Source organism: Dasypus novemcinctus, chromosome 18, assembly GCF_030445035.2.
Source record: "Dasypus novemcinctus isolate mDasNov1 chromosome 18, mDasNov1.1.hap2, whole genome shotgun sequence".
NCBI lineage: Eukaryota > Metazoa > Chordata > Mammalia > Cingulata > Dasypodidae > Dasypus > Dasypus novemcinctus.
Genome location: NC_080690.1, coordinates 54,819,993 through 54,844,313, shown reverse-complemented (window position 1 = coordinate 54,844,313; position 24,321 = coordinate 54,819,993). Strand labels below are relative to the sequence as shown.

The 24,321-nt window shown below is 46.6% G+C and overlaps 2 protein-coding genes across 2 annotated transcripts; both read right to left on the bottom strand.

The window, feature by feature from the left end:
* Positions 1 to 7,408: 7,408 nt before the first annotated feature.
* On the bottom strand, positions 7,409 to 17,703 carry COX6B1 (cytochrome c oxidase subunit 6B1). Its single transcript, XM_058279255.2, has 4 exons — positions 17,568 to 17,703; positions 15,854 to 15,970; positions 14,458 to 14,558; positions 7,409 to 7,598 (listed from the first exon to the last, which is right to left on the bottom strand). The coding sequence occupies exons 2-4, from the start codon at positions 15,957 to 15,959 to the stop codon at positions 7,545 to 7,547; spliced, it is 261 nt and encodes an 86-aa protein (XP_058135238.1). The 5' UTR covers positions 15,960 to 15,970; positions 17,568 to 17,703; the 3' UTR covers positions 7,409 to 7,544.
* A 2,568-nt stretch (positions 17,704 to 20,271) lies between these two features.
* On the bottom strand, positions 20,272 to 23,236 carry ETV2 (ETS variant transcription factor 2). Its single transcript, XM_058279254.2, has 7 exons — positions 22,919 to 23,236; positions 22,578 to 22,667; positions 22,397 to 22,474; positions 22,072 to 22,131; positions 21,339 to 21,806; positions 20,771 to 20,883; positions 20,272 to 20,493 (listed from the first exon to the last, which is right to left on the bottom strand). Exons 2-7 carry the CDS (start codon positions 22,639 to 22,641, stop codon positions 20,335 to 20,337), a joined length of 942 nt encoding a protein of 313 aa, XP_058135237.1. The 5' UTR covers positions 22,642 to 22,667; positions 22,919 to 23,236; the 3' UTR covers positions 20,272 to 20,334.
* Between the last annotated feature and the right edge of the window lie 1,085 nt (positions 23,237 to 24,321).

Below are 24,321 nucleotides of genomic sequence, written 5' to 3'. Positions count from 1 at the left end.
CTGGCTACGGTGCCCTTGGATGGTTAAGTGGCTCCACCCCTCCCAGCCAGGAGCTTAGGGAGAGGCCTGTGCAGGGACCTGGACAGGGCTGGACCAGGGCAGGGCCTTGGGGAAAGAGACAAGGGGGCAGCTGGGAGAGACCCTCAAGGGGCTTGTTGGACAGGCTGCGGGGTGAAGAGAGAGCATGGCATGGGAGTTCCGTGTGTGCGAGGAGTTCCAGGACATGAGTGCACAACGCTGCAGGAGAGGAGGAGTGTGCTAGAAAAAGGGAGCGGCACACTGAATGGGCCTGGTGTGAGAAATAACCCCTTCCGCACACACACACAAACGTTACAGAGCTGGGAGCCACGAATGGAACTGTCTTCAGTCTGCAAAATCGGCAGACAGACTTCAATTCGCATCCCAGCTCCACTTTATTTGCGCCGCGTGATTTGGCGTGTGCATTCGCTCATTTGCTTGTGGATCCCGGCGGCGGCGGCGGCGGCGGGACAGAGCTGGCGGGAGTCGGGTGCACCTAGGGCGGGGGCCAGGTCTGCAGCCGCCGCGCACCTCCCAAGCGGGCTCGCGAGACGCCCACATGCTCTCCGAGCGCGCCCCCTGGTGGCGCGAGGCCGACCCCGCACGCGACAAGGTGTGGCCTGGGGTCCAACGCCGAGCGCCAGGGAATTTACTGCGTTTCCTCCCTGAGCCGTGGCTCCTCGGGTGCATGCCAGATGGACCAACACCAATAGCACATACATTCCCATATCAAGACACTGGCTGGGCTATAAGACACATACAATATTTAACCAATTAAAATGGCTAATTTGGTTTTTGGGCAATGCACTTTAGATTTTAAATATTTTTCCTCTGTTGGTTCCTATGTTTATTAAGAGCCAATGACTAGTAATGATTGAAGTAATGAATGCACAATTATGTGATTATACCAAATACCATTGACTGTATACTTTGGATGAATTGTATGCTTTACTAATATGTATCAATAAAATTGATTTGTCAAAAAAAATGTCAATTCCCAAAAAAAGAAAAAGAACTAATGAGAAAATCTAAGTCATAATGTACATGAATGATCAAGTACATTTTACAAGGCTTGGCTAAAATAATTTTTAAAAAAACAGTGTCAAGCTAATAATATGAAATATTTTTATTAATAGTTGAAAGTTACATAAATGTCCAACAAGAGCAATAAGTTATCACTGATATGCCACTGGTCATAAAAGGAACCCATTTTGTTCTGAAACATGATGCCAGTGTACTTTGATGTCTGGCTTGAATTTTCACTATTTTTTCTTTTTCTTACTCATACAAGTCAGTTTTCAAAACAATAAAAGTTGAAGTGCAATTTCTTCCTAGAAAGGTTATGTACCCCAGGAAATCATGTTCTTAAAGCGAATCCATTCCTGTGGGGGTAAACCTATTGCAATCTTTTGATTAGGGTACTTCAGCTAAGGCATGGCCTAGGGTGGGCCTTACTCCTCTTACTGGCATCCTTTATAAGAGCATGTAATTCAGAGAGAGAGAGAGGGAAGAAAACCACAGAAGCAAGAAGCTGAAAGAAATGAAGCCCGAAAAGAAGCGAGAGACCAGCATAATGCTGTTGTGTTCCTTGCCATGTGATAGAGGAGTCCAGGAACACCAGCAGCCAGACTTTGGGGAGAAAGCATTACCTGATAATGACTCGATTTGGACTTTTTTTTTTCAGCTTCAAAACTCTAAGCTTGTAAATTAATAAATTCCCACTTTTACAAAAAGCCAACCCATTTTATGATATCTGCATTTTGGCAGCTTTAGCAAATGAGAACACCATGCCTATGTATCCTAAAGATGAACATAAGAATACCCGTAAAAAGGGAGGGCTCCAGCCAGTAAATGAAGGAGTGATGGATTTGAATATCAGCATTTTGGAACCCCTGATGGAGCTAGGCAACGGACATCAACGGCACAAACACCACCAAAAGGGAGGTGTGGCCAGGCACGACGTACCTCCGGATGGGTGAACCCATCATCACCTATGAAGCAGTCTTGCCAAAAAAATTCAAACCTGAATCTGATTAAGACTCTAGATTCAACTGCTGATTTACAGGGGTTATAGATAACAGGAACTTTTAAAACCAAGCCACAGGGTGCAGTCAGCAAAATCTAACCTCTGGGAAACTTCAGGGTGAATGACCTGCTTACTTCAGCAAAGGGGGGTGGGGGGAGAGGGGGAGAGAGAGAGAGGGAGAGAGGGGGAGAGAGAGAGAGGGAGAGAGGGGGAGAGAGAGAGGGAGAGAGGGAGAGAGGGAGAGAGAGAGATGGGGGAGGGGAGAACTGCTAGATTAAAAGACTTTGGAGACCTATCAACAAATGTGTGGGCTTTATTTGGATCCTGATTTAAACCTATGAAAATTAAAAATAGCAACAATAACAATCACATTTTCACATTTATATTTATGAGATAATTATAAATTTGAATACTGGCTGGATATTTGATAATATTAAAGATTTATTGCCAACTTCTACAGAATGATATTCAGAGCAAACTATATAATTTGAAAGGCTCAGTGCAAAATGAATAGGAAGGTCCATGATTAAAAAATTATTAATAATTTCAAGATCATGACAGCAGAACATCAAAACAAGCATGGGCTCTTCTGAGCAGGGGACTCAGTGTAAGAGCATGGGTGGCACACCCACAAATCCATCCCTTTTTGAAAATATATATTTTGAAATACTTATGAATTAAATGACATGATGTCTGAGATTTGCTATACACAGGAAGGGGAAATTGTGGGGCATATTGATATTACAAAATTGGCCATGAGTTGACCATTGTTGAAGCTGGGTGGCACCCACAATAGAAGGTGGTATAGCCTGCAGCTATACTGTGAGGGGGAGCAAAGTGCAAAGTCCTTGAGCTCAACAGAAACGAGGGAGATGGAGGAGCAATGGACTTTCACTGTCTCCCGCTGCCTCATGGTGGCTCTTCACAAGGCTGCTTATCTCCATTTGTTCCAGGAGAAACCACAAGGCGTTCTGTCAAGGCTCAGGTCAGACAACAGTCGTGTCTCTGTGGCTTATGTAGGGATGTGCAAGGTTGCCAGGGTGCCACGGTGGAGACATTTCCCATAGTATCACCCCACAGGTCATTTGCCAATGGCAAAAAGGCAAAACAGATCATTCCAGAGGAGATAGCTAATAACCACCACCTTACCCAGGGATTAGACCCAGCACCAGGTACCTCCTGCTGGGTGCAATTGGGACACACACAGGAAGGAGTCTCACAAAAATATTGACTTGCATCTAATCAAGCCTTTAGAGCTAACGTCTGATTTATAAGAATTACAGAAGACAGAGGAAGAAGATAATTGATACCATGAGGCAACAACCAGGCAAATCCAAAGTGGGGTATATGCTATGAAATGGCTGAGCTGGCCTCTTCGAAATTCCATTTTACAAAAGAGGGGCTAATCTAGTATCTAAAAAAGACTAGAGGGAAGTAGATGTGGCTCAAGCAATTGGGCTCCCATCTACCATATGGAGGGTCCCGGATTTGGTTCCCGGGCCTCCTGGTGAAAACGAGCTGGCCCGCCGCGCAGAGAGCTGGCCTGTGTGGAGAGCTGGTCCATGCAGGGAGCTGGCACAAGATGACACAGCAAAAAAGAGGAGAGACAGTGAGAGACACAACAAACCAGGGAGCTGAGGTGACTCAAGTGATTTAGTGCCTCTCTCCCACATCAGAAGTTCCCAGTGCCTCCTAAAGAGAAGACGAGCAGACACAGAAGAATGTGTCTTGATTAGATGCAGCGAATGGACACAGAGAGCAGAGAGCTATCTCAAGTGGGGTGGGGGAGGGGAATAAATAAATAATTCTTAAAAGAAAAAGACTAGAAGGAGCAAATGTGGCTCGAGTGGTTGAGCTCCCACCTCCCACATGGGAGGTCCTGGGTTCGTTCTGAGTGCCTCCTAAAAAAAAACAACACAAATGGAAAAAACAACTCAGGGAAGCTGGTGTGGCTCAGTGGTTGAGTGCTGGTTTCTCTCATATGAGATCCCAGGTTCAATCCCTGTCCCCCGGTACCTGAAAAAAAAAAGTTGAGACATAACATCCAAATGTAGAACATGGACCTTGATATGATCTCGGTTTGGCTCAGGACCTTGACCTGATCTGGTTCAGAAAACAAATTAAATAATAGCATAAAAATCTTTGGAGGGACAATTTGGGAAATTGTCCCAAATTGAATAAGATATGAGAAATTAGGAAATTATTAATTTTTCTTTGGAGTGAAAATGGCATGAAGGAACATGTCATTTTTCAGAGATACATGCTCAAGTATTTACGGGTGAAGTGTCAAGAAGTTTGGAAACTACTTTCAAATGGTTGAGCATACACACACACACACAGACCAAGCAAAATGGCAAAACATTAACAATTGTTAAACTTTGGTGGCAGATATAAGGATAGTCATTATATTATTCATCCATTTTTGCATCCTTGAACTTTTTCATAATAAAATGTTGAATGGGAGAGTAATTTATAATTAAAAGAATCCTTACCCTCATGGAAATTAAATTCTAGTACACTGTGTGTGTGCAGGAACAGGCAAGTAACAAAGATGAATAAGTCAAATACATGGGATGTTAGTGAAAAGTGCCAGGAAGGGGTACACAGTGTGTGTGCGGTGGGGGCGGTTGAAATTTTAAGAGGGGTCAAAAAAGGCTTCATTAAATTGTATTTGAGTGAAGACCTGAAGGCAGTGAGAGAATGAGCAATGAGGTTATTTTGTGAAAAACCATTTCAGGTAGAGCAAATGGCAAGAGCAAAGGCTTTCAGGTCTTAGAACACACCAGGCTGATGTGTTTTACGAAACTTCTCATTTGTTCACAGTTCCTGTTGCCATGGATGAAGTAGATCAGAGAGAAAACAGGAAAGTCAAATAAAATCTTTATAAAATAAACATGATAAAATGTATACATGCTTCTAGATGTAAGAATTCTCTCTGGAGAAATACGCAGGGAACTGCTAGTGGGGGCAGCTTCTGGGCAGAGTTGAGGGACCAGGGTCAGGGGGAGTCTTTTATGTTGGCTTTTCACTGGCCCTCCTGTTTTCAATAGCAATCTTCGTCATATTTAAATTCATTTCCCAACGCCATGCCACAACTTCTATGGTCCCTCAAAGTTCCAGTGTGTGCGCTGCAGTCCTGCTAACAGGCCCTTCTCCCTCATGGGCAGCCATTTCAGATGCCTTCGTGGATGTTTTCTCAATACAAAGATTGATCTCCCTGCTCATCTGAACATGCTCAGACAAGTTTGTTGAACAACCACGTGACAGGTCTTGAGAAAACCCCAATTCTGTGTCAGGATGGTGCTCCAGCTGGTCATGCTGCCCCGGACTTTCTCGCTGACAAATTTGGTGGGTGACAGTTTGGGTGGGCACCGTGCAGCAATTCCCTTTGTGGCATCGTGAAGGAACATTTTCAATGTATACAGTCCATCGTGAACATGGAAGGGGTCTAGAATATAGGGAGAAATTCCAAGCTGTGCAGAACATTGTCTATTATTAGGTGATACTGTTAATATCTTAGGTGTAATAATGGTAGTGTGACTGTATTTTAAAAAAGGCGGGGTGGGATCTATTTCTCTAAAAGATGCATGTATGTACATTTTCCTGGGTAAAATACGATCTCCAAGATTTGCTTTAAGATTATCTGGGGTGACGGGGATGAGCCTCCCTGGCAACGAGGGACCACTATCAACTACCAACTGATGATGCAACTGGAAAATGACCTTATACGGAAGGTTCAATGCGGATCAGCAGAATATCCATGTCTACATAAAATACCATGACTTTAAAATGCTGTTTGACCTAAAGTAAGGGGGAAATAGAAAGGAGAAATGAGTTTATATGGCTACGAGTTTCTAAAAAAGAGTCTGGAGGCTGGCAGAAGGTTTGCCCCCATGCACAACTGAGCAGAGTCAGAGAGACAGATAAAGCAGATACAACCCCCAGATATTGGTTCCTTTGAGGGCTAAAGAGACCCACGGGAGTTATGGTCATGGCCGATGGGGTTAACTACCAGGGCAGATGGCCCCTCTTTGGAAATGGTGTTTATGTGTGATGAATCTGGACTCAGATGGGATCTCCCTTCATAAGACTTTCATGCCAATGTGCTGGAGGTGCAGTTAATGTTGGGGTTTAAGATATATTTAGGGGATTTGAATCTCTGGACTGACAATGTGATAGCCAGATCCTGAGCCTCAACAGACTCCAGCACCTACAATCTGATTTATTGGACTTACCACACTCAGCTAAGATGGAGTTGAAGAAGGACAACCACCACACCATGGAGCCTAGAGTGATTACAACTGAAAATGGGAGGATTGCATCCAGCATCCAGGTGGAATCTGACCCTCCTCTTGACATAGAGGTGCAATGGACACAACCAATCCAATGTCCACATAGAAGAGGTGGCATTGGAATGGGAAAAGTGGACATAGTGGACGAAGGGTATGGGGAAAGGCAGGAAGAGATGAGAGGTGGAGGCATCTTTGGGACATGGAGCTGCCCTGGATGGTACTTCAGAGGCAATCACCGGACATTGTAAATCCTCACAGGGCCCACTGGATGGAATGGAGGAGAGTATGGGCTATGATGTGAACCAATGTATATGAGGTGCAGAGGTGCCCAAAGATGTACTTACAAAATCCAATGGATGTGTCATGATGATGGGAATGAGTGTTGTTGGGGGGGGGGGGAGAGGGGGGGTGGGGGGATGGGGTTGAATGGGACCTCACATATATATTTTTAATGTAATATTATTACAAAGTCAATAAAAAATAAAAAAATTAAAAAAAAAAAAAGATTATCTGGGGTGAGGGGAAGGTTATACAATCTTGTCAACATGCTCAATGTCACAAAATTGTCCCCATGATTTGCATATCTTATCATGATAAAACTTTTTTTTCTTAAAGGAAAAAAAATTATCTGGGGGGAGTGTTAGAAACAGGATTGGTGGTATGTTGGTAACTGTTGAAGCTGGGTATAGGTACACAGGAATTTATTATGCTATCTTGCATATGGTTCAAAAGATTACATAAGAAAAAAATAATAAAACTGAAAAAATTACATAAGAAATACTTTTTAAAAAGACAGAATTAGTGCAGATAATAAAAGGGAACATACAGATAAACTTTTGCATGGACAGGGACTTGAGACTAATCTGTATAATCACCTACACCATTGCCTGCCTAGCACATAGAAGGCGGTCAAAGTTCAATTAAATAAAATAAAAAAACAACCAACAGAAAAGATAATTGCTCTGACAGCCCCTCTCCCCTACTCCCAATGCCATAGCTAGGAATCTGGAGACTTCTCTTCCATTCCAGCTCTTCTTGCCCAATCATCCAGCTGTTTTATATACACATACTCTTATACTTTTCCAGTAAGTTTTTATTATTAGTTAAGTCATGATCAGGATCCCAGGGTGGGGTTCACCATGTACCCAGGTACCCCTTCACCGCCCTGGGAGAAGGATGAAGGACAGAGAAAAAGTGCAGTGGGTAGTTCAGATCTTCCCAGGAAATGTGCCTTCTGCCCTGCGATCGTCCCAGGCTGACACCTGTGGAAAAATAGACAGTGTCACTTCTTTGCTGTGAGGCAACTAGATGGGTGGATTTCTTTGTTGTCCTCACTTTGCCCACCTGTTCATTTGTTCAGCCAGTCAACAAGTAACCACGGGCACCTGCTAGTGTCCAGGAGTTGGGGAATCAGCAGTGACCCATAAAGACAAAAACCACTGCCCTGAATGAGCTGGCACATGGCAGAGAGGCGGGAAGTAACAGGCAGAAAAATCCCAGGGTCAGTACTCAATGCCATTTAAAAGAATACAGGGAAGATGGGATACTAGGCAGCTGTGAAAAAAATGAGGCGGCTCTATGCCCAGCACAAATGGATCACCAAGATATATAGTCAAGTATGTAAAGGCGCTAAACAGAATATACACTGCAAGCCCACTCTTGGTCACAGATGTATGTGTAGATATAGAAAAATAATGAAACGGCATATATCAAACTGTCAACACTTCCCAGAAATAGGATGCACCTTCCTATATGTAGTTACAAGCATATTCACTAATACACACAAACATAAACAAACACAGCAACAACGTTACATAAATGAAGATGAAATCTGAATTCCCACTCCATCACTTCCTAGCTGTGTGACCTTGGGCAAGTTACTCAACCTCTCTGGGCCTCAGTTTCCAATCTGTAAAATGAGAATATTGAGAATAGTACCTACCTCATATGATCACTTTGGCACATCTGACCTAATATTACATAAAGCACTTACAATGTGGCTGGCCCATAGTAAAGGCCATTCATATGCCTACTTTGTGTACATATACACTTTCTCAGTTTTTAAAAAATACCTATCAGATCATACTAGACAGATTGCTCTGCAATGTTTTGTTTTTTTTTTTTTTTTTAAGTTTTAGGGGGCTCTTTCTGTGTCCTGTCACATAGATCAACACATTTTCTATAAAGGCTGTCAAGATAAATGTACATAATTTATCTAACTTGGGTTGCCTCATGTACAAGGATGCAAAGGACATCCTTGTACATGAATATTTTTTGTGGATGGCCAGAGATAGAACTGGCAGGCCAAAGGATATGTTTTGTTTTTTTTTTCCATTTTGGCAGAACCTGCTGAATTTAACCCTAAAAATGATTGGACTATAATTACTCTAAGATAAACAGTTAGGATCAAGGTCTGTAAAGTGATGTACAGGTGAAGATTTGAGGCTTTTTCAGGTTTGTCATCTGATGAAGTTATTTTGATAATAAATTGAAATTGTGAGCCCATTAGTAGGGAAAAAAAAAAAAGATTGGTCCAATCTATTACCCCCAAAAGCCTTTCAGAAAAACATTTTGCCAACTCTTGGAAAAATCAACCTTTATAATTTTTGCACTAGTTTGCAAAAGATGAGCATCTTTCTGTTGTTTTCAGCTGCATTTCCCTGTTTAGAGAAGGGATGAACATCTTTTTCATGTCTGGGATTCATATGAAGTTTCTCAAAATGGGTCTGTACTTTTTCTACAATTCACAGTCGTCTATCTGAATTTCTCTGCTGGCTGGTTTTATCCTTTTTTAAACACTGGCATTTAAAAAATACAATATTGGGGAGTGAGGGCCAATGACAAACTGGTTCAATCCTTTGAGAAGTTACTCTTTGCCCCAATAATCCCATTTTACAGGAAGAAAACCAAGGAAACCATTCAAATAAAGGGAGAACATTTCCTGCCATGGAGATGTCTACTGCAGTCATTTAAAATTGTGGAAAAAACCATGAGTCCTGCTAAAAGGGAAGGGAATATTTTGTAATTAATAAAGATGATGACTACTCAAATAACCTTTAATTAAGTAGATTATATTGACATGAAAATAGGTATATCATGCATGTTAAGAAAAAGTGAAGTGCAGAACAGTATCTAGAGTATGATTCGTAACTGTATAAAAAAGTATAAACACACAAAAAAAGCAGGACAGGGGAGACCAGCCAAATAAAAACATGTTATTCTAGATTTGCCATATGACCCAGCAATACCACTGCTGGGTATATACCCAGCAGAACTGAAAACAAGGACACAAACAGATATATGTACACCAATGTTCACAGCAGCATTGTTCACTATTGCCAAAAGTTGGAATCAACCCAAATGCCCATCAACAGATGAGTGGATCAATAAAATGTGGTATATACACACAATGGAATACTACTCGGCTGTAAGAACAAACACACTACAAACACATGTGATAACATGGATGAATCTTGAGAACCTTATGTTGAGTGAAGCAACCCAGACATTGAAGGACAAATACTACATGACCTCAATGATATGAAATAAACAAGCTGCCTTAGACAGCAAGAGACTGAACGATAGGCTTACAGGAAATCGGAGGGTGGAGGAAGATTATGAGCTGATGTCTGCAGGGGTGGAATTTAAGACGAGATGGTGGTAAGTATGAACACAAAGAAGAGATAAAAGGGGGGCAAGGGGTTGCCTTTGGTTGGGGCTTTGGGGGTTTGAGGGTGGCTGGGGAGGGACGGATGGGTAACATTGCCCAAAAGTGGGGGGAGGGAGGGGTAGCATACGAACACAGGAGAGGGTCAGGTGTTGGTGGAGAGTAAAATGCCGAGAAAATCATATCAAAATATAATAAAGAGGGTTACCTGTTTAGAATGCTCGGAGGGGAGGGTCTGATGCAGGACGGGCTCCTGGGGAATGTCTAAATGCTCATTCTGCCAGAGTGGGTGTCACCATGGGGTAGAAACCCAAGTAGTGAGAGTGGGGGTGGACCCACATCCTGGGGAGGACTAATGCCACCAAATAGAGGGAACTGTATCCCTCGAGAGAAAGGGTGGCTCCCAGGGCATTGGGGCAGTTGAGCAAGTTAGGCCCTGAACACTATTCCATCTATCTCTGGAAGTGGCTCCTCAGGAAACGGAGGTTGGCTGTCACTGTGGGCACCAAGGTGGAAGGGAAAATGGACGTTAAATGTGTGGAACCAAGGTAAATGGGGGATAAGAGAGGAGTTTCTTGAGAGTACACAAGGATGGATATAAAACATGTAATATTACACCATAACATATAGGAGATGACAGACTGATAATGTAAACCATAATGTAAAACATAGGATAACTAAGAATGTAAAGAACTGTATATCCTAAAGTATGCACCATAATGTAAGCACATATGTCACCTTGTTAGAAAGCTAATGTCTCAGACTCTGTACATCACGTTAAGTAAATATGATATGAATAGGGTGTAAGAGTATCGCTGTGGAAGGAAAAAGGTTTTGTGGTGGATGTATGGGAGTGCTGTATATTATATATATGCATTGCTGTGGTCTAGGACTCCTGTGAAGAGAAGCTGAATAATTGGGGGGGGGGGGGGGGAAGATAGGATGTAGAATTTTTTCAAGTCAACATTCTTTATCTAAGTTCTTTATCTAACTTTATCCAAGTTCTTTATCTAACCTTTAAATCCATCGCTATATGCCATTCCCTAGTAAGGGACCATGACATTATATTGGGCTTCAAATTTCGGGGAGTTCTGGATCACAGAGTGTTTCAACAATGGCAATGGAGGGATACTGGTATGGGATACCAATGACAGGTAATATATGGCTGACAGGGAGCTGTACAGAACATATGTCCAGGGTGCATGGTAATGTTTGGATATACTCATAGTGGCAACAATTAAAAACCACAGCAGGGGGGGTACTGGGTTCCTGGCCAATGGTGTTCTGTCGTGGTCCCTAGGGGAGCAGCGATAGTCTCCCAGGTACAGCGGCGGGGACCGGGAGGGAGTGAGGGTTCAACAGTGAGCCCCTGATGCTAATGACTATGCTTGTGAGCTGATAAGCCTAAAATAAGAACAAGGCCTAGAGCAACATTGTGCCTGGGAATTTCCTCCTGTCAGCCTTCATGTTACTCAAATGTGGCCAGTCTCGAAGCCAAACTCAGCATGTAAATGCAATGCCTTCCCCCCAGCGTGGGACATGACACCCAGGGATGAGCCTCCCTGGCACCGAGGGACCACTATCAACTACCAACTGATGATGCAACTGGAAAATGACCTTATACGGAAGGTTCAATGTGGATCAGCAGAATATCCCTGTCTACATAAAATAACATGACTTTAAAATGCTGTTTGACCTAAAGTAAGGGGGAAATGGAAAAGAGAAATGAGTTTATATGGCTACGAGTTTCTAAAAAAGAGTCTGGAGGCTGGCAGAAGGATTGCCCTCATGCACAACTGAGCAGAGTCAGAGAGACAGATAAAGCAGATACAACCCCCAGATATTGGTTCCTTCGAGGGCTAAAGAGACCCATGGGAGTTATGGTCATGGCCGATGGGGTTAACTACCAGGTCAGATGGCCCCTTTTTGGAACTGGTGTTTATGTGTGATGAATCTGGACTCAGATGGGATCTTCCTTCATAAGACTTTCATGCTAAGGTGATGGAGGTGCAGTTAATGTTGGGGTTTAAGATATATTTAGCGGATTTGAATCTCTGGACTGACAATGTGATAGCCAGGTCCTGAGCCTCAACAGACTCCAGCACCTACAATATGATTTATTGGACTTATCACACTCAGCTAAGATGGAGTTGAAGAAGGACAACCACCACACCATGGAGCCTAGAGTGATTACAACTGAAAGTGGGAGGATTGCATCCAACATCCATGTGGAACCTGGCCTCCTCTTGTCATAGAGGTGCAATGGACACAACCAATCCAATGTCCACATAGAAGAGGTGGCATTGGATTGGGAAAAGTGGACATGGTGGATGATGGGTATGGGGAAAGGCAGGAAGAGATGAGAGGTGGAGGAGTCTTTGGGACATGGAGCTGCCCTGGATGGTGCTTCAGAGGCAATCACCGGACATTGTAAATCCTCACAGGGCCCACTGGATGGAATGGAGGAGAGTATGGGCCATGATGTGGACCATTGACTATGAGGTGCAGAGGTGACCAAAGATGTACTTACCAAATCCAATGGATGTGTCATGATGATGGGAACGAGTGTTGTTGGGGGGGGGAGAGGGGGGGTGGGGGGGTGGGGTTGAATGGGACCTCACATATATATTTTTAATGTAATATTATTACAAAATCAATTTAAAAAAAAACAACATGTTATTCTGTGCAGAATTGGTAAGGCTGTTTGTAAATCTTTGGAAATGAAGAGAAATGATGAAAATACATCCATCATAGTGTTTGTAACTAGCAGTGCTAATGGATATGAGAATGTTTGGAAGGGCAAATCTAAGGTCATGTATATTACTAGAAGGAAAGCTAAAAAAAAAGTAATATGGGACTATATAGTATAGAAAAACCTCTAAAATATGAGAAATATTGCATACATGAGACTATTTTTCTTTGATTGGAATGATGAAATGCTCTAATGATGAATATACAACTACATGATTATACCATATACTACTGATTATACACTTTGAATGGACTGTAGACTTTATTAATATGTATCAATAAAACTGATTAAAAGAAAGTAAGTTATTAAAAGGAATAAGGGGGAAGCGGATTTGGCACAACTGATAGAGCATCCGCCTACAATATGGAAGGTCCAGGGTTCAAACCCAGGGCTTCCTGACCCAAGTGGTGAGCTGGCCCCCCCACAGTGCTGATGAATGTAAGGAGTACTGTGCCATGCAGGGGTGTCCCCCACATAGGGGAGCCTCACGTGCAAGGAGTGTGCCCCACACACGGAGCGCTGATGCAACAAGATGATGCAACAAAAAGAAACACAGACTCCCAATGCTGCTGACAAGAATACAAGTGGACACAGAAGAACACACACAGAAAGCAAACAACATGGGGGGAGGGAGGGGAGAGAAATAAATTTAAAAAATACATCTTAAAAAAAAAAAAAAGGAATAAGGCAGATTTACAAATACTGTCGTTAAAAAAAGGCTCCAAGACTCACTGATAAGTGATAGAAGCAAGCTGTAGAACAGAATATATGCACACTCATAAACGGAAAGTTCCATCAGTTTGTGTATGGTAAATTTACTGAGAAAAAGAGAATCAGTAGACAGTAGTTACATTGGGGGAGGGGAGCTAGGGCACACAGGCCTTCCACTTTCTTATTTTATTATACTGCTCATTTTTTTACATGAGCATGATAATTTTTGCAATAGTATCATATTCTAAGACACATGGTTTTTCATTTTAACATCTCTGAAATTACATTCCCCTTCAGCTATTTTAACACCTCTAAATGTGTCTTTTATCAGTGGGGGCTTTGATTTGACAAAATAGGGTAATGTTAAACAAAATTGAAAAAAGAAAAAAAAAAAAAAAAAAAAGAGAGAGTATGGCAGAGTATTAATTGCTGACAAAAGGCATGGATAGACCAAGGCTAAAAAGACTGCCTGATTATGGTATTTTTAAAGGGATGCATGCTGAAGGAGGAAAGGGTGAAATCTCATGTCTGAAATTTGCTTTAGAATATTTGAGCAAAGGAAAAAAGAAAAGGGACAGATGAAGCAAAGGTGGAAAAATCTTGGTAAATATTCGATTTAGATGATGGGTATATCTGGGGTCACTGGACTATTTTACTTTTATGGATATTTGAAAATATTCATTAAAAAGGACCAGATTATACAAGATGATGAGCTCACAGGGACAGGGGCCTGACACTGAGTTTATATTTGTAGAGTGAGTGAGAGAGACAAATCCAGCAAGGACATAGCCCCGGTGGGCTTGGCTGAGAGCCCTGACTGGCTCAGAGGTGTTGGTGAAGGGAGGTAATTCTAAGAAGGGGAAAAGACATGAGCCCACGGACAATGTGGTATCTTATTTTCTCTTGGAGATGAGCTCCCACCAAGTCACCACATTCCCCTCTGCTCAGATCCTACCTCTTCATCCCAAGGGCCCCAGCAGGAGACACTTACCCAAGATAAGGGGCAGAGGGACTTATACACACGCCGGTACCACTCACACACAGTGACATCACCTCCTTTAGCAGTCATTGCCTTCTCGCAGCGGTGGAAGTCTGTGAAGAAAGGGGTTCACAGTCAACCCAGACCAAGGGCTGGGACATTTCTGACCAAAACCCACAGTGGGAAATATTTTTTAACCTCATGACAAGTTCTGTACACATACACATATGCAGAAGTTTCACAAACAATACATACCCTTACAAATCCATGAAAATGTGCTGGGCACAACTCACTAAATTGATTTTGTAATCCACTAGAGAACTGTTGTCCAACTTGAAAATTCTGGGGTCAGGGATGGTGGGGAAGCATAAGAACATGCACTATTTAAGCCCAGAACCAGGGTAAGGGAAGGGGAAGATGATCTTGATGTTAAGATGTTGGGAGTTCCAGAGAGGAAGACAGGAAAAGAATAATCTGGTTTTTAAAAATAAGCAATTCATTTAAAAAAAAAAAATGACAACAACAAAAAAAACCCAACAACTAGGGGAGCAGGTATAGCTCAGCGGTTAAGTACCTGCTTTCCATGTATGAGGTCATGGGTTCAATCCCTAGTACCTCCTAAAAAAAATTAAAGAAAAAAAAATTTTTTTTTAATAAAAAATAAAACAAAAACACTCCAGGCAATCCACTCCTGGGCACATTCCCTAAAGAAAGCATGCAGATGGTATCTGATTACATTGATAAGAATGTTTATAGCAGCCCTGTTAATCAAAGCCCCATAGTAAAAAACATACAAGTGGCCACGGATCAATTGTGGAACACTGCACAGTAATGGAAATGAGCAATCTACACACCACAGCATGGACAACTCTTGAAAACTGTTGAATGATGAAATCCAAATGCAAAAAGAAAACACAGAGTATTTATAAAGTTCACAAAGGGGCAAATCTAAAACAAAGAGGTGAAACCAAAAACGTGAGACAGTAAGTCAGGATAGTGGTTACACCACTAGTGGGAGGAGAGAGTTATGTTCAAGACAGGGCACACAGGGGTGGGGGAGTTTGGGGAGCTGGCAATCTATTTTTCTATCCAGGTTACGGTTACACAGGGGTTCACTTTAGAATTATTAATTTTGCTGTAACATTATGTTTTACATATGTTACATTACTTATATGTGCACTCTTAAAAAAGAAAAATCATTGTAAGAACCAAAGATTGTGACCTTGGCCCATACCCTAAGGCAGTCACTGATGAGGGCATCCAGAGGTAGGGTGCCCAGAATAAAAAGCAAAGGAGGCTGGAACCAGCGTTAAGGTGCATGGGTTCTCTAGGAGCAGGCAAGAGGTGAGTGACTTGAGGTGTGGGACCAGGGAAGGTCTGCACTCCCCCACAACCATACCCTGCTTACCCAGGTAGTTCTGCCAGCAGTTCCTGGTTTGGTTCTGGTTGGGGAAGCGGCTGTCAAAAGGGGCAGTTCGGTAGTTCTTGATTTTGGTCTTGATGTCTTCGGCCATGGTGGTGACTCCTGGAGGCAAAGGGGGCAGGTGTTGGTAGGGGTTCTTGTGGGCCTAGACTTGGGCATGTCAACGCAGCCACACCCAAAGGAGGGCCAGACACAGAACATGCTGGGTGTTAACCCCTTACATACACACACAAAATGAAGGGCAGGGCCAATCCATACATCTGGAAGTGGAAGTCACAGCGGGTTGGGGTTAACTCCTTAGTGAAATCAAGCCTGGTCCCCAAAATAATTCTAGCCACATTTACTGAGTGCTTACTACAGTGCTTACTACATGTTCAACATGTTTCACTTGTCCAATAGCCTCTCTATAAGGAACGAACTATTATCCCCCTTTCACACACAAGGAAGGGACAGGGCATCTAAGTGACTTCCCAAGGTCACACAACATACAACTGATGGGTTGTGTTCAATCTCTGGAGTACCCTATACTGCAGAAGTTCTTAATCTTTTTGGTGCTAGGCACTAGTCTGGGGTCTGATTAATCCTATAAACCTCTTTCTCAGAATACGTTTAAACACATTAAAAACGTGTAGGATCAAAAAGAAAACCAGTTATATCTAGCTGCAGATTTATTAACTATCCCAATATTGAAGTAGTCACAAGTGAAAATATTTTGTGATACCTGCAATAACTGCCATGGGATATAAGAACATCCATGATATCAAATGGTGCCAGTAGCAACACAGTAGTAGTATTAGGCATATAGCCTCCACTCCTAACTGAAGGAAATGCTACATTTCAATTAGAGGTCAGCAAAAATACTGATGTAATTTCCCCCTCTTCCAATTACAAGCACCCCTTGAATTCCACGGGTTCTGTAGACCCAGGTTTAAAAAACTCTCTGAAAAGGTGACGTACAGTTCTTGCCAAAAAGTCTAGGAGAAAGTGCCTCTGTATTCCAGAGAATCCGAGGAGCCATAGTATTACACTGACGCGCCAGACCAGGGCTCAATTCAAGCGGCTCACGGCAGTGTTGGGGGTTTGGGAGCACCAGAATAATCCTTGGGGAGAGGAGGGACTGTAAAATATCAGTCCCTGGGACATAGACGGCGTCGAAAGACGAGCTTGGGGTGAAATCTGGAGCCGATATCTGGGTGGATCAGGGATGCCGCTGCAGTCCCTCCAACGTGCAAGGGGAAAAACGGGATCAGACACCAGGGAGCCAGACTGCGGCCCAGGCAAGCCCGGGAGGTCACACCCGCGGCCTGGTGATTAAGAGCAATGCAAAGAATAAATTTAAAAGAAAAAAAAAATTTTTTTAAGTGCAATGCAATCCAAATTAATGGATCCAAACGCTGGAGACTCGGCTAGGTCGCTGAACATCTGAGTCTCAGTGTCTTCAATAACAAAAGGAGATAATTGCAGGCCCTACGTCATGGGGTTAGGGGGAAGAATATATGAATCAATTTAAGTAAGTTCGCTTGGAACGTTGCCTGGTACTAAGGAAGAACTCTACGAACACTAGCTATTATTATTAACAGGGCCCGGGGTGGGCGCACCGGGAGGCGGCCGGAAGCCTCACCCGGGTCTCCGGGAAGCTGGGGTTGGTTCCTCAGGACCCCATGCTGGGACCCCAGATTTCCCAGTCCATCATACTCACCTAAAGGCGACCCTGAAGTCCCTCGAACCTCAATGTGACCCTCAGACTACACGTCGGTCCCGGACCGGAAGCAGAATTAAGACCGGACGGAAGTAGGGCGAGGCGGAGCACAGGGAGGGCTTCGGTGCTACTGGTGAGCCTACGGGGAAGCGGTCCCCGGAAGCCACTCTGGCTTCGACCTCCTATTGGGGGGAATGCACGGTCCGCATCACTCCCGGACCAATCATGAGCTCCAGCGGCAGTTAGACTCGCTCTGAGCAGGGGCTGGGGACGCCTGGATGTAGAAGCTCAACCCCTCCTCGTCCCAGGGAAAGGAATTCTGGGTCCGGGACTGTTTGGAGATCGGGCCTGAGGGGGAATAACCCAGAGGAAGTGCTTTTATTAATGCAAGAAATATTTATTGAGCGTTTACTCTGAGCCAGGCACTTCTGTAAATGTGGGGCATACATCATTGAACAAAACACAGAAACCTTTCCCTTGTTAGGATTATTACGGGGTCGAATGTTAGGGGATTGAAAACGAACTAGTCTCTCCTCCGGAGTCACTGGTCACGTTTTGAGGAACACCCAGACTCCACACCCCGGATGTCCTCTCCATTCTAATCTTGTTCACACTACCTTAAAAATATATTCAGATGGGGAGCAGATGTGGCTCAAGCGGTTGAGTGCCTGCTTCCCACATGGGAGGTCCCGGGTTCAGTCCCCAATGCCTCCTAGCAAACAAACGAAAAAACCTACTCGGGGAGTCGATGTGGTTGAGCACCGGCTTCCCACATGAAGTTCCGTTCAATCCCCGGCCCTGGTGCGTGTGTGTGCACGCGCGCGTGTGCTCACACATGCATGTGTCTCTCCATATATTAAGAATCCTCCTCTGGTTTACTCCACCATCAACTCCAGTAGCCTTCTGGCCTCACCGCCTGGTTTCCCTGCTGGCCTCCACAATTTGCCTACACCCAGCCAGAGGGACCGTGTTAACCCCGGAGTAATATCACATCCCTCTCAGCCCAGAACCCTCCCTGGCTTCTGTTCTGACTCAGAGCAAAAGTCAAAATCCTTATAAATGGCCTACGCAATTCCTTCCCCCAATACCCACATCTACCCTTCTCCTCATTCCCACTGCTCCAGTAGCACTGGCCTCCTTGCAGTTCTGTAAACATACCGGCTGGCTTCCTCCTAAGGGCCTTTGCATTTGCTGTTCCCTCGACCTGGCTGCCTTCCTTATCTCCTTTGTTCAAATGTCACCTCAGAATCCTTCTCAGAGTAAATATTTAAAATTGCCCTCTCATTGGTTCCCATCCTCTTTTCCTACTTAATTTCTACATAGCACTTATCTCATTTATATCTTTTTTTTTTTTTAATATTCACCTGTTTCTCTCTCTCTAGAATAGAGGCAATCATAAAGGAGAAATTTTTGTCTGTCTTATTCACCATCTTATTTCCAGCACCTACAACAAAGCCTGGCACATAGATGTGCTCTATAAATTAAAGAAAGAGTTCCTTTTGTGAATGAAGGGGGAACCTGAGGGCTGGGAGAGGAACCTGTGAAAAAGAGTTGCTTTTCTCCTTTCTCTGTCTGGCCTCCAAAGCTTCCCACATACTGTCTTGGGTGCAGTGTCCAGGCCTAACTGGGTCAGGGGCCTCTCACACATTCTGTATTCATCAGTGCTGTTTTTATTTGTGGATCTATCTGTAACATGCCAGCATTTACCCCTCCCATAGATCTAAAGCTGAAACCCCTCTGCTTAACCCCTCCAGGGCTCCCCAGTGTTCTTGGGACAAAGCCCAGTTTCCTCATCATGGCCAACAGATCCTGTGTGAACTGGCCCATGTTCCCCTCCCCAGTCACACACATATTTAATGCCTTAAACAGTGTGAACAGTGCTGTGAGCTCTTCACCTCCAGGCCTTTGCTCATGGTGTTCCCCCTGCCTGGAATATTCTTTGCCTAGCTGACTTCTCAAATCAGCCGATGCCTGTCTGGAAGTCATTCCTGTCTCCTACCTGCTACCTCCAGGTCAGGCTGTTCTTTTTTGGGTTCCCTTTTTCCCCTTGGGTTTTCCCCAACCCAACCCTGACCATTCTGGACTGTCCCTGATTGGTGGTGGGTCTGTCACTCTCTTGAAATGTGAGCCCCCTGAAGGCGTCTCTGGGCTGTCTTGGTCACTGCTGTATCCCAGCATTGCCCACAGTAGGGCAATAGTAGGTTCTCTTTCAGAGCTGGATCTGAGCCCTCAGTGGTTCCCAGAATGGGGTAGCACCCAGTAGGCTTGCATCGGGGCCTCGGTCTAAATTCAATGTTCTCCAGGTTGGGATGGGAAAACAGAGTAGGTGGTGTTTAGGGACCAACACCAGGTCTAAATTCATGGTCCCATGCACTGGAGGGCACACAATAAGCTCATTCTGGAGTTTTGGGTCTGGATTTAAGGGCAACACCGTAGGTAAACTCACAAATTAGTGACTGTGTCTGATTCCTTTACATGTCCCAACACAGGGCAGGCACACAAAGTACCTGCGGCGACGGGGTTTGATTCCCTTGCACGTTCTCACCACAGTGTGGGCACACAACAGGCATCCTAAAGGGCTGGGTCTCTTCTGGTCACCTTTGTATCTCGATGACCCAGCAGCGAGTGCAGTGGTGCACACGTGGGTGCCCTAGCGGTGGGTCTGGTCAGTGTCAGTGGGAAGGATGCAGACAAGCACACGCGATGAGGCTTGACGGGATATTTTTTTATTGGATCACTGCTCCCTGTCCGCCCCCGCGCGGTCCGGCTAGGCCAGGCCGGGCACGCGGCCCCCAAAGCGGTACGTGTACTTGCGCCCACCGCTCTTGCGCACGATGTCGCGGCGGTAGTAGTAGCGCAGGCCGCGGCTCAGCTTCTCGTAATTCATTCCGGGCTTCCTCTTACGCTCGCCCCACAGCCGCGCCACCTGGGACAGAGGCGGAGCCGAGTCAGAGGGGGCGGGGCCTGGTGGCGCGTGGGCGGGGCGGGGTCAGGATGCAGGGTAAGGTCCTCGCTGGAGGTGGGCGCGACCGAGCGAAGTTGAGGTTGGCCGAGGGTGGGGTCGTCAGGGCCCGGCTGACAGGGGGTTGCCCTGGCGAGGCTGGGGGCGGGGCCAAGCCTCGGTAGGGTGAAGGGAGCGGCGCGGATGAGCTAGACGCGGCTAGGGCCGGACTGGGCCGGGCGGGACTGGGGAGCGGCCGCACCTCCTTGGGGTCGCACAGCTGGAACTCGCGGCTGTTGCCCGTCCAGCGGATGCAGCTGCTACGCGACCCATCGTGGAGCAGCTCTAGGAGGAACTGCCACAGCTGAATGGGGCCTGCGGGGTGGGAGGCGGGTGAACACTCAGGTTTTCCAGCTCTAGTCCACGCCGCTTGGATGATCTAGAAGTCTGGACTCCCTCGCTACCTCGGGGACCTCGAGATCCTCCCAACTCGGGGACCCAGGAGTCCGGATCCGTCCATCTAGGGGACCCCAAGAATGCGTCGTGGACCCCGGCATCGGGTCCTCTTCTCTTTCTCTCACATATCCCCGAAGCTTGGGTCCCCCTCACCTTGTTCTCTAGCAGACTACCAGTGTCTGACACTTGGCCTTCTCCTCCCACAGGACCCAGGCCTGAGGACCACTGTCCCCTCCGTTCTCTTACATTAAGGAACCACAGCCCTGCCCCCTCACTACCAGTTTCCTGGGTCGCGTCCCCTTAAGCCCCTAGGTCCGGTCTCTCTAGACTCTAGCTTTGCTCCTTGAAGGCCAAAGTTTTCGCGCACCTCTCACCTCGGTGGTTAGTTTTGGTGTAACAAGTTAATGTGGCACGGTCTGATTGCGGGCTTGGTGCGGATGAAGTGCCGTCTGAACTCTGGTGCCCTTTGGAAGAGGCGGTGCACGTCGTCTGCTCTCCCAGGTCCCAGGAGTTGGTGGTACAGTCCGAACCCGCGGGCCCGCCCCACGAAATGGTATAGTCCACGCGCGGCTCCGTGCCCCAGCAGGCGGCGCCGTCGGGGCGGGCAAGACAGTCCCAGCCGGGGGCGCTCCCGGCGGCGTGGGCACACCACCACGACGCGGCCCCTCCCGCCGCGGTGGCTCCGGTCAGGCCCGCGGGCCCTTCCGAGACGGCGAAGGGGGAGGCGCCCGGGCCGGGAGGGGCGGGGCCCAGGGCCTGGGAGGCGGGGCTCCGAGAGTCCGCGCCGAGACGCGCCAGGTCTGCCCAGTCCCCGGGCCACGCCGGAGCCGGCAGGGCAGGCTCTGTGTGGAGGAACGGACCCCATGTGAAGGGGCCCCAGGTGTTCCCGGAGCCCTCGGGCCTTCCAGGGTCCTAAGCTCTAAGCCTCGGGTACGGGTTCCCCGTTCCTTGGGATAGGGGCGGCCGTCATCCTGCTTCAGGCCAGGCCATCTTGAAGACACTGGCGTCCCAGCCCAGTTCCCCCTCAAAAATCGGGGAGGCTAAGCTTCCAGGCCTAGTGCCTCAAGACCCCCAGTCCCTTCATCTCCCGTCCCTCTGCACACTCACCTGTCCCCCATGGAGCGTCTGGTTGCAGTAACTCGGAGCTCCAGTCCAGCTGTGGGAGCCCTGCCATACAGATGGTAGCTGAGTTTAGGGAAGGTGTGAGCAATGAGCAATGACTAGAGACTCCCCGCCCCCAACACACACACAACCACTTACCCAGTAGTTAGTGCTGCAGACCTCGCCCACTCGGACCTAAGGCTCAGGACCCCGGACCTTCTCCTCCCTGGGCCTCAGGAGTCCAAGCTGCAGCCTCCCCTCTCTCTACTCACCCCTGAGCCCAGCTACCCGCCTTTGTCCCCAGCACCCAGGGGGCCCAGCTTGCAGCCACCTTTCCAGCATGTTTCTGCGGTCAGCGTGTCCCCTTGTAGTGCCAGTTCAGGGAAAAAGAAGCCGAGCTCGGCTCCTGCTGCGGGCAATGAGGAAGTTAGGGCCGGGTCAGGTGTCAGCAGAAGCCCCCCTCCTGGGCACCCTTCCCACAGGCTGTCTCAGCCCCAGTAGCTTCCGCAGACCTGGGAGCCTGTTTCCTGCGGGCACTTCCTGTGGTGATGCTTCATCCCAGTTCCACAAATCCATGGATGCGCCTTCTGAATGCTCTGGGCCTAGAGAGGGGAAAGGGCAAAAGGTGAGCTGGTGGCACTTAGGGACTCCAGAGTCTGGGCCCTAGCTCTCGCTTCCCTCAGACCCAGGAGTCCAGGTCCCTGCGCTCTCCTTCTCCCGGACCCTGGAATCTTGGCCTCCAGTCCCCTTTTCCCTAGGACCAGAAGTCCCGGTCCTCTGGGTCTTGGGAGTCTAGATCCCAGGTCTCTTCTCCCCCAGGACTCAGGCATCTAGTTCCCAACTCTGCGCTCACCTCTGGCGTGTTCCTCTGCCCCCTGCCGGGGGTCTCAGCCCCATTTCATACCATGCACCCCCTCCCTCGGGACCAGGGGCAGGGGGGAATTTTCCGAGACGTCAGAGATGGGGGTCGCAGCCAGGGTCGAGTTTCAGGGGCGGGTACAGGGCCCCGTCTGGGCTGCTGGGGCTGTCCTGGAGCAGGGGCGCCTCGGGCTTGACCGGAGGCTTGAGGAGTGGCGGCCGGGCTAGACCGGGTGGGGGCTGGAGTACGGGTGATGGGGGCGGGGCGGGGGGTTTGGTGGACAGGTTCTCCGTCCTGGGGACTTGATCCTGCGACATGGGGGGTGGGAGGAGGGTCTGGGGTCGGCTGGGCTGCGCCGAGCTTATCTACAACAGGAAGCGGGATTTCCGGCCAGACCCCCAGCCCGCCTACGTCACAATCCGCAGGGTGGGGGGAGGTGAGATAGGGGAGGTCGCCCCGAGATCCCCCACCAGGCCGAGTTCTCCCCCTGCAAGGGCGTTGAGAAGGACGTTCTGGGGCTGCTCCAGATGAGTGTCAGTCCTAATAACAATATCATCGACAATAGAAACAACAACAATAATAATAATAGCTAACATTTATTGAGGGCTAGGAGCCACCTACTGTGCTAAACGTCCTCATTTAATCCTCTTCTGAGATAGGCACTATTCTTATCCCGTTTTATGAAAGGATGTTGAGGCAGGATTCCTCCCACTTAACAGTTTGGGACAATTGGGAAAATTTGAATATGAGATATAAAACTACTGTTAGTTTTCTTAGATGTATGAAAGATATCTCTATTAGATGAATGAATACTGAGGTATTTAGGGGTGAATGTTAATGGTGTCTGTAACTTTCTTCTAATGATTTAGCAAAAAACAAAACTCATGCATATATGCAACATATACATAAAGACCCACAATATTTAGGACATACTTATATTTAAAAGTATTCACTGTTTATCTGAAATTCAAATTTAACTGAGTATCCTGTAATCTTACATGCTAAATATTACAACCAGGCTCCAGAGTCTCTGCTTTTACCCATTGTTCTATATTAATAAGTAAATAATATTTACCATTAAAAAGTCTATCTCTTTATTATGTATAGTTTTCAATATTCACACAGCTGTGATAGCTCACCAGTTGCCATTCTCCTTTCATCTTAACTATTACTGTATGGCAGCCCCAACGCTAAGCACCTTCCCAGGCACAGCCTCTTCCAGGCTGGGAGGTGAGGGAGCTGAAAGGGAGGGTGGGAGAAGGGTAGGGGGAGTGGGAGGGCTGAGCACTGCTCTTCCATCCATTTTATAGAAGAGAAACTGGGCCTTGGAAGGGAGTGCCGCTTGCCAGCATCACACCGGGGTGTGGATACCCAGAGGTGGGTGATGAACAGAACCC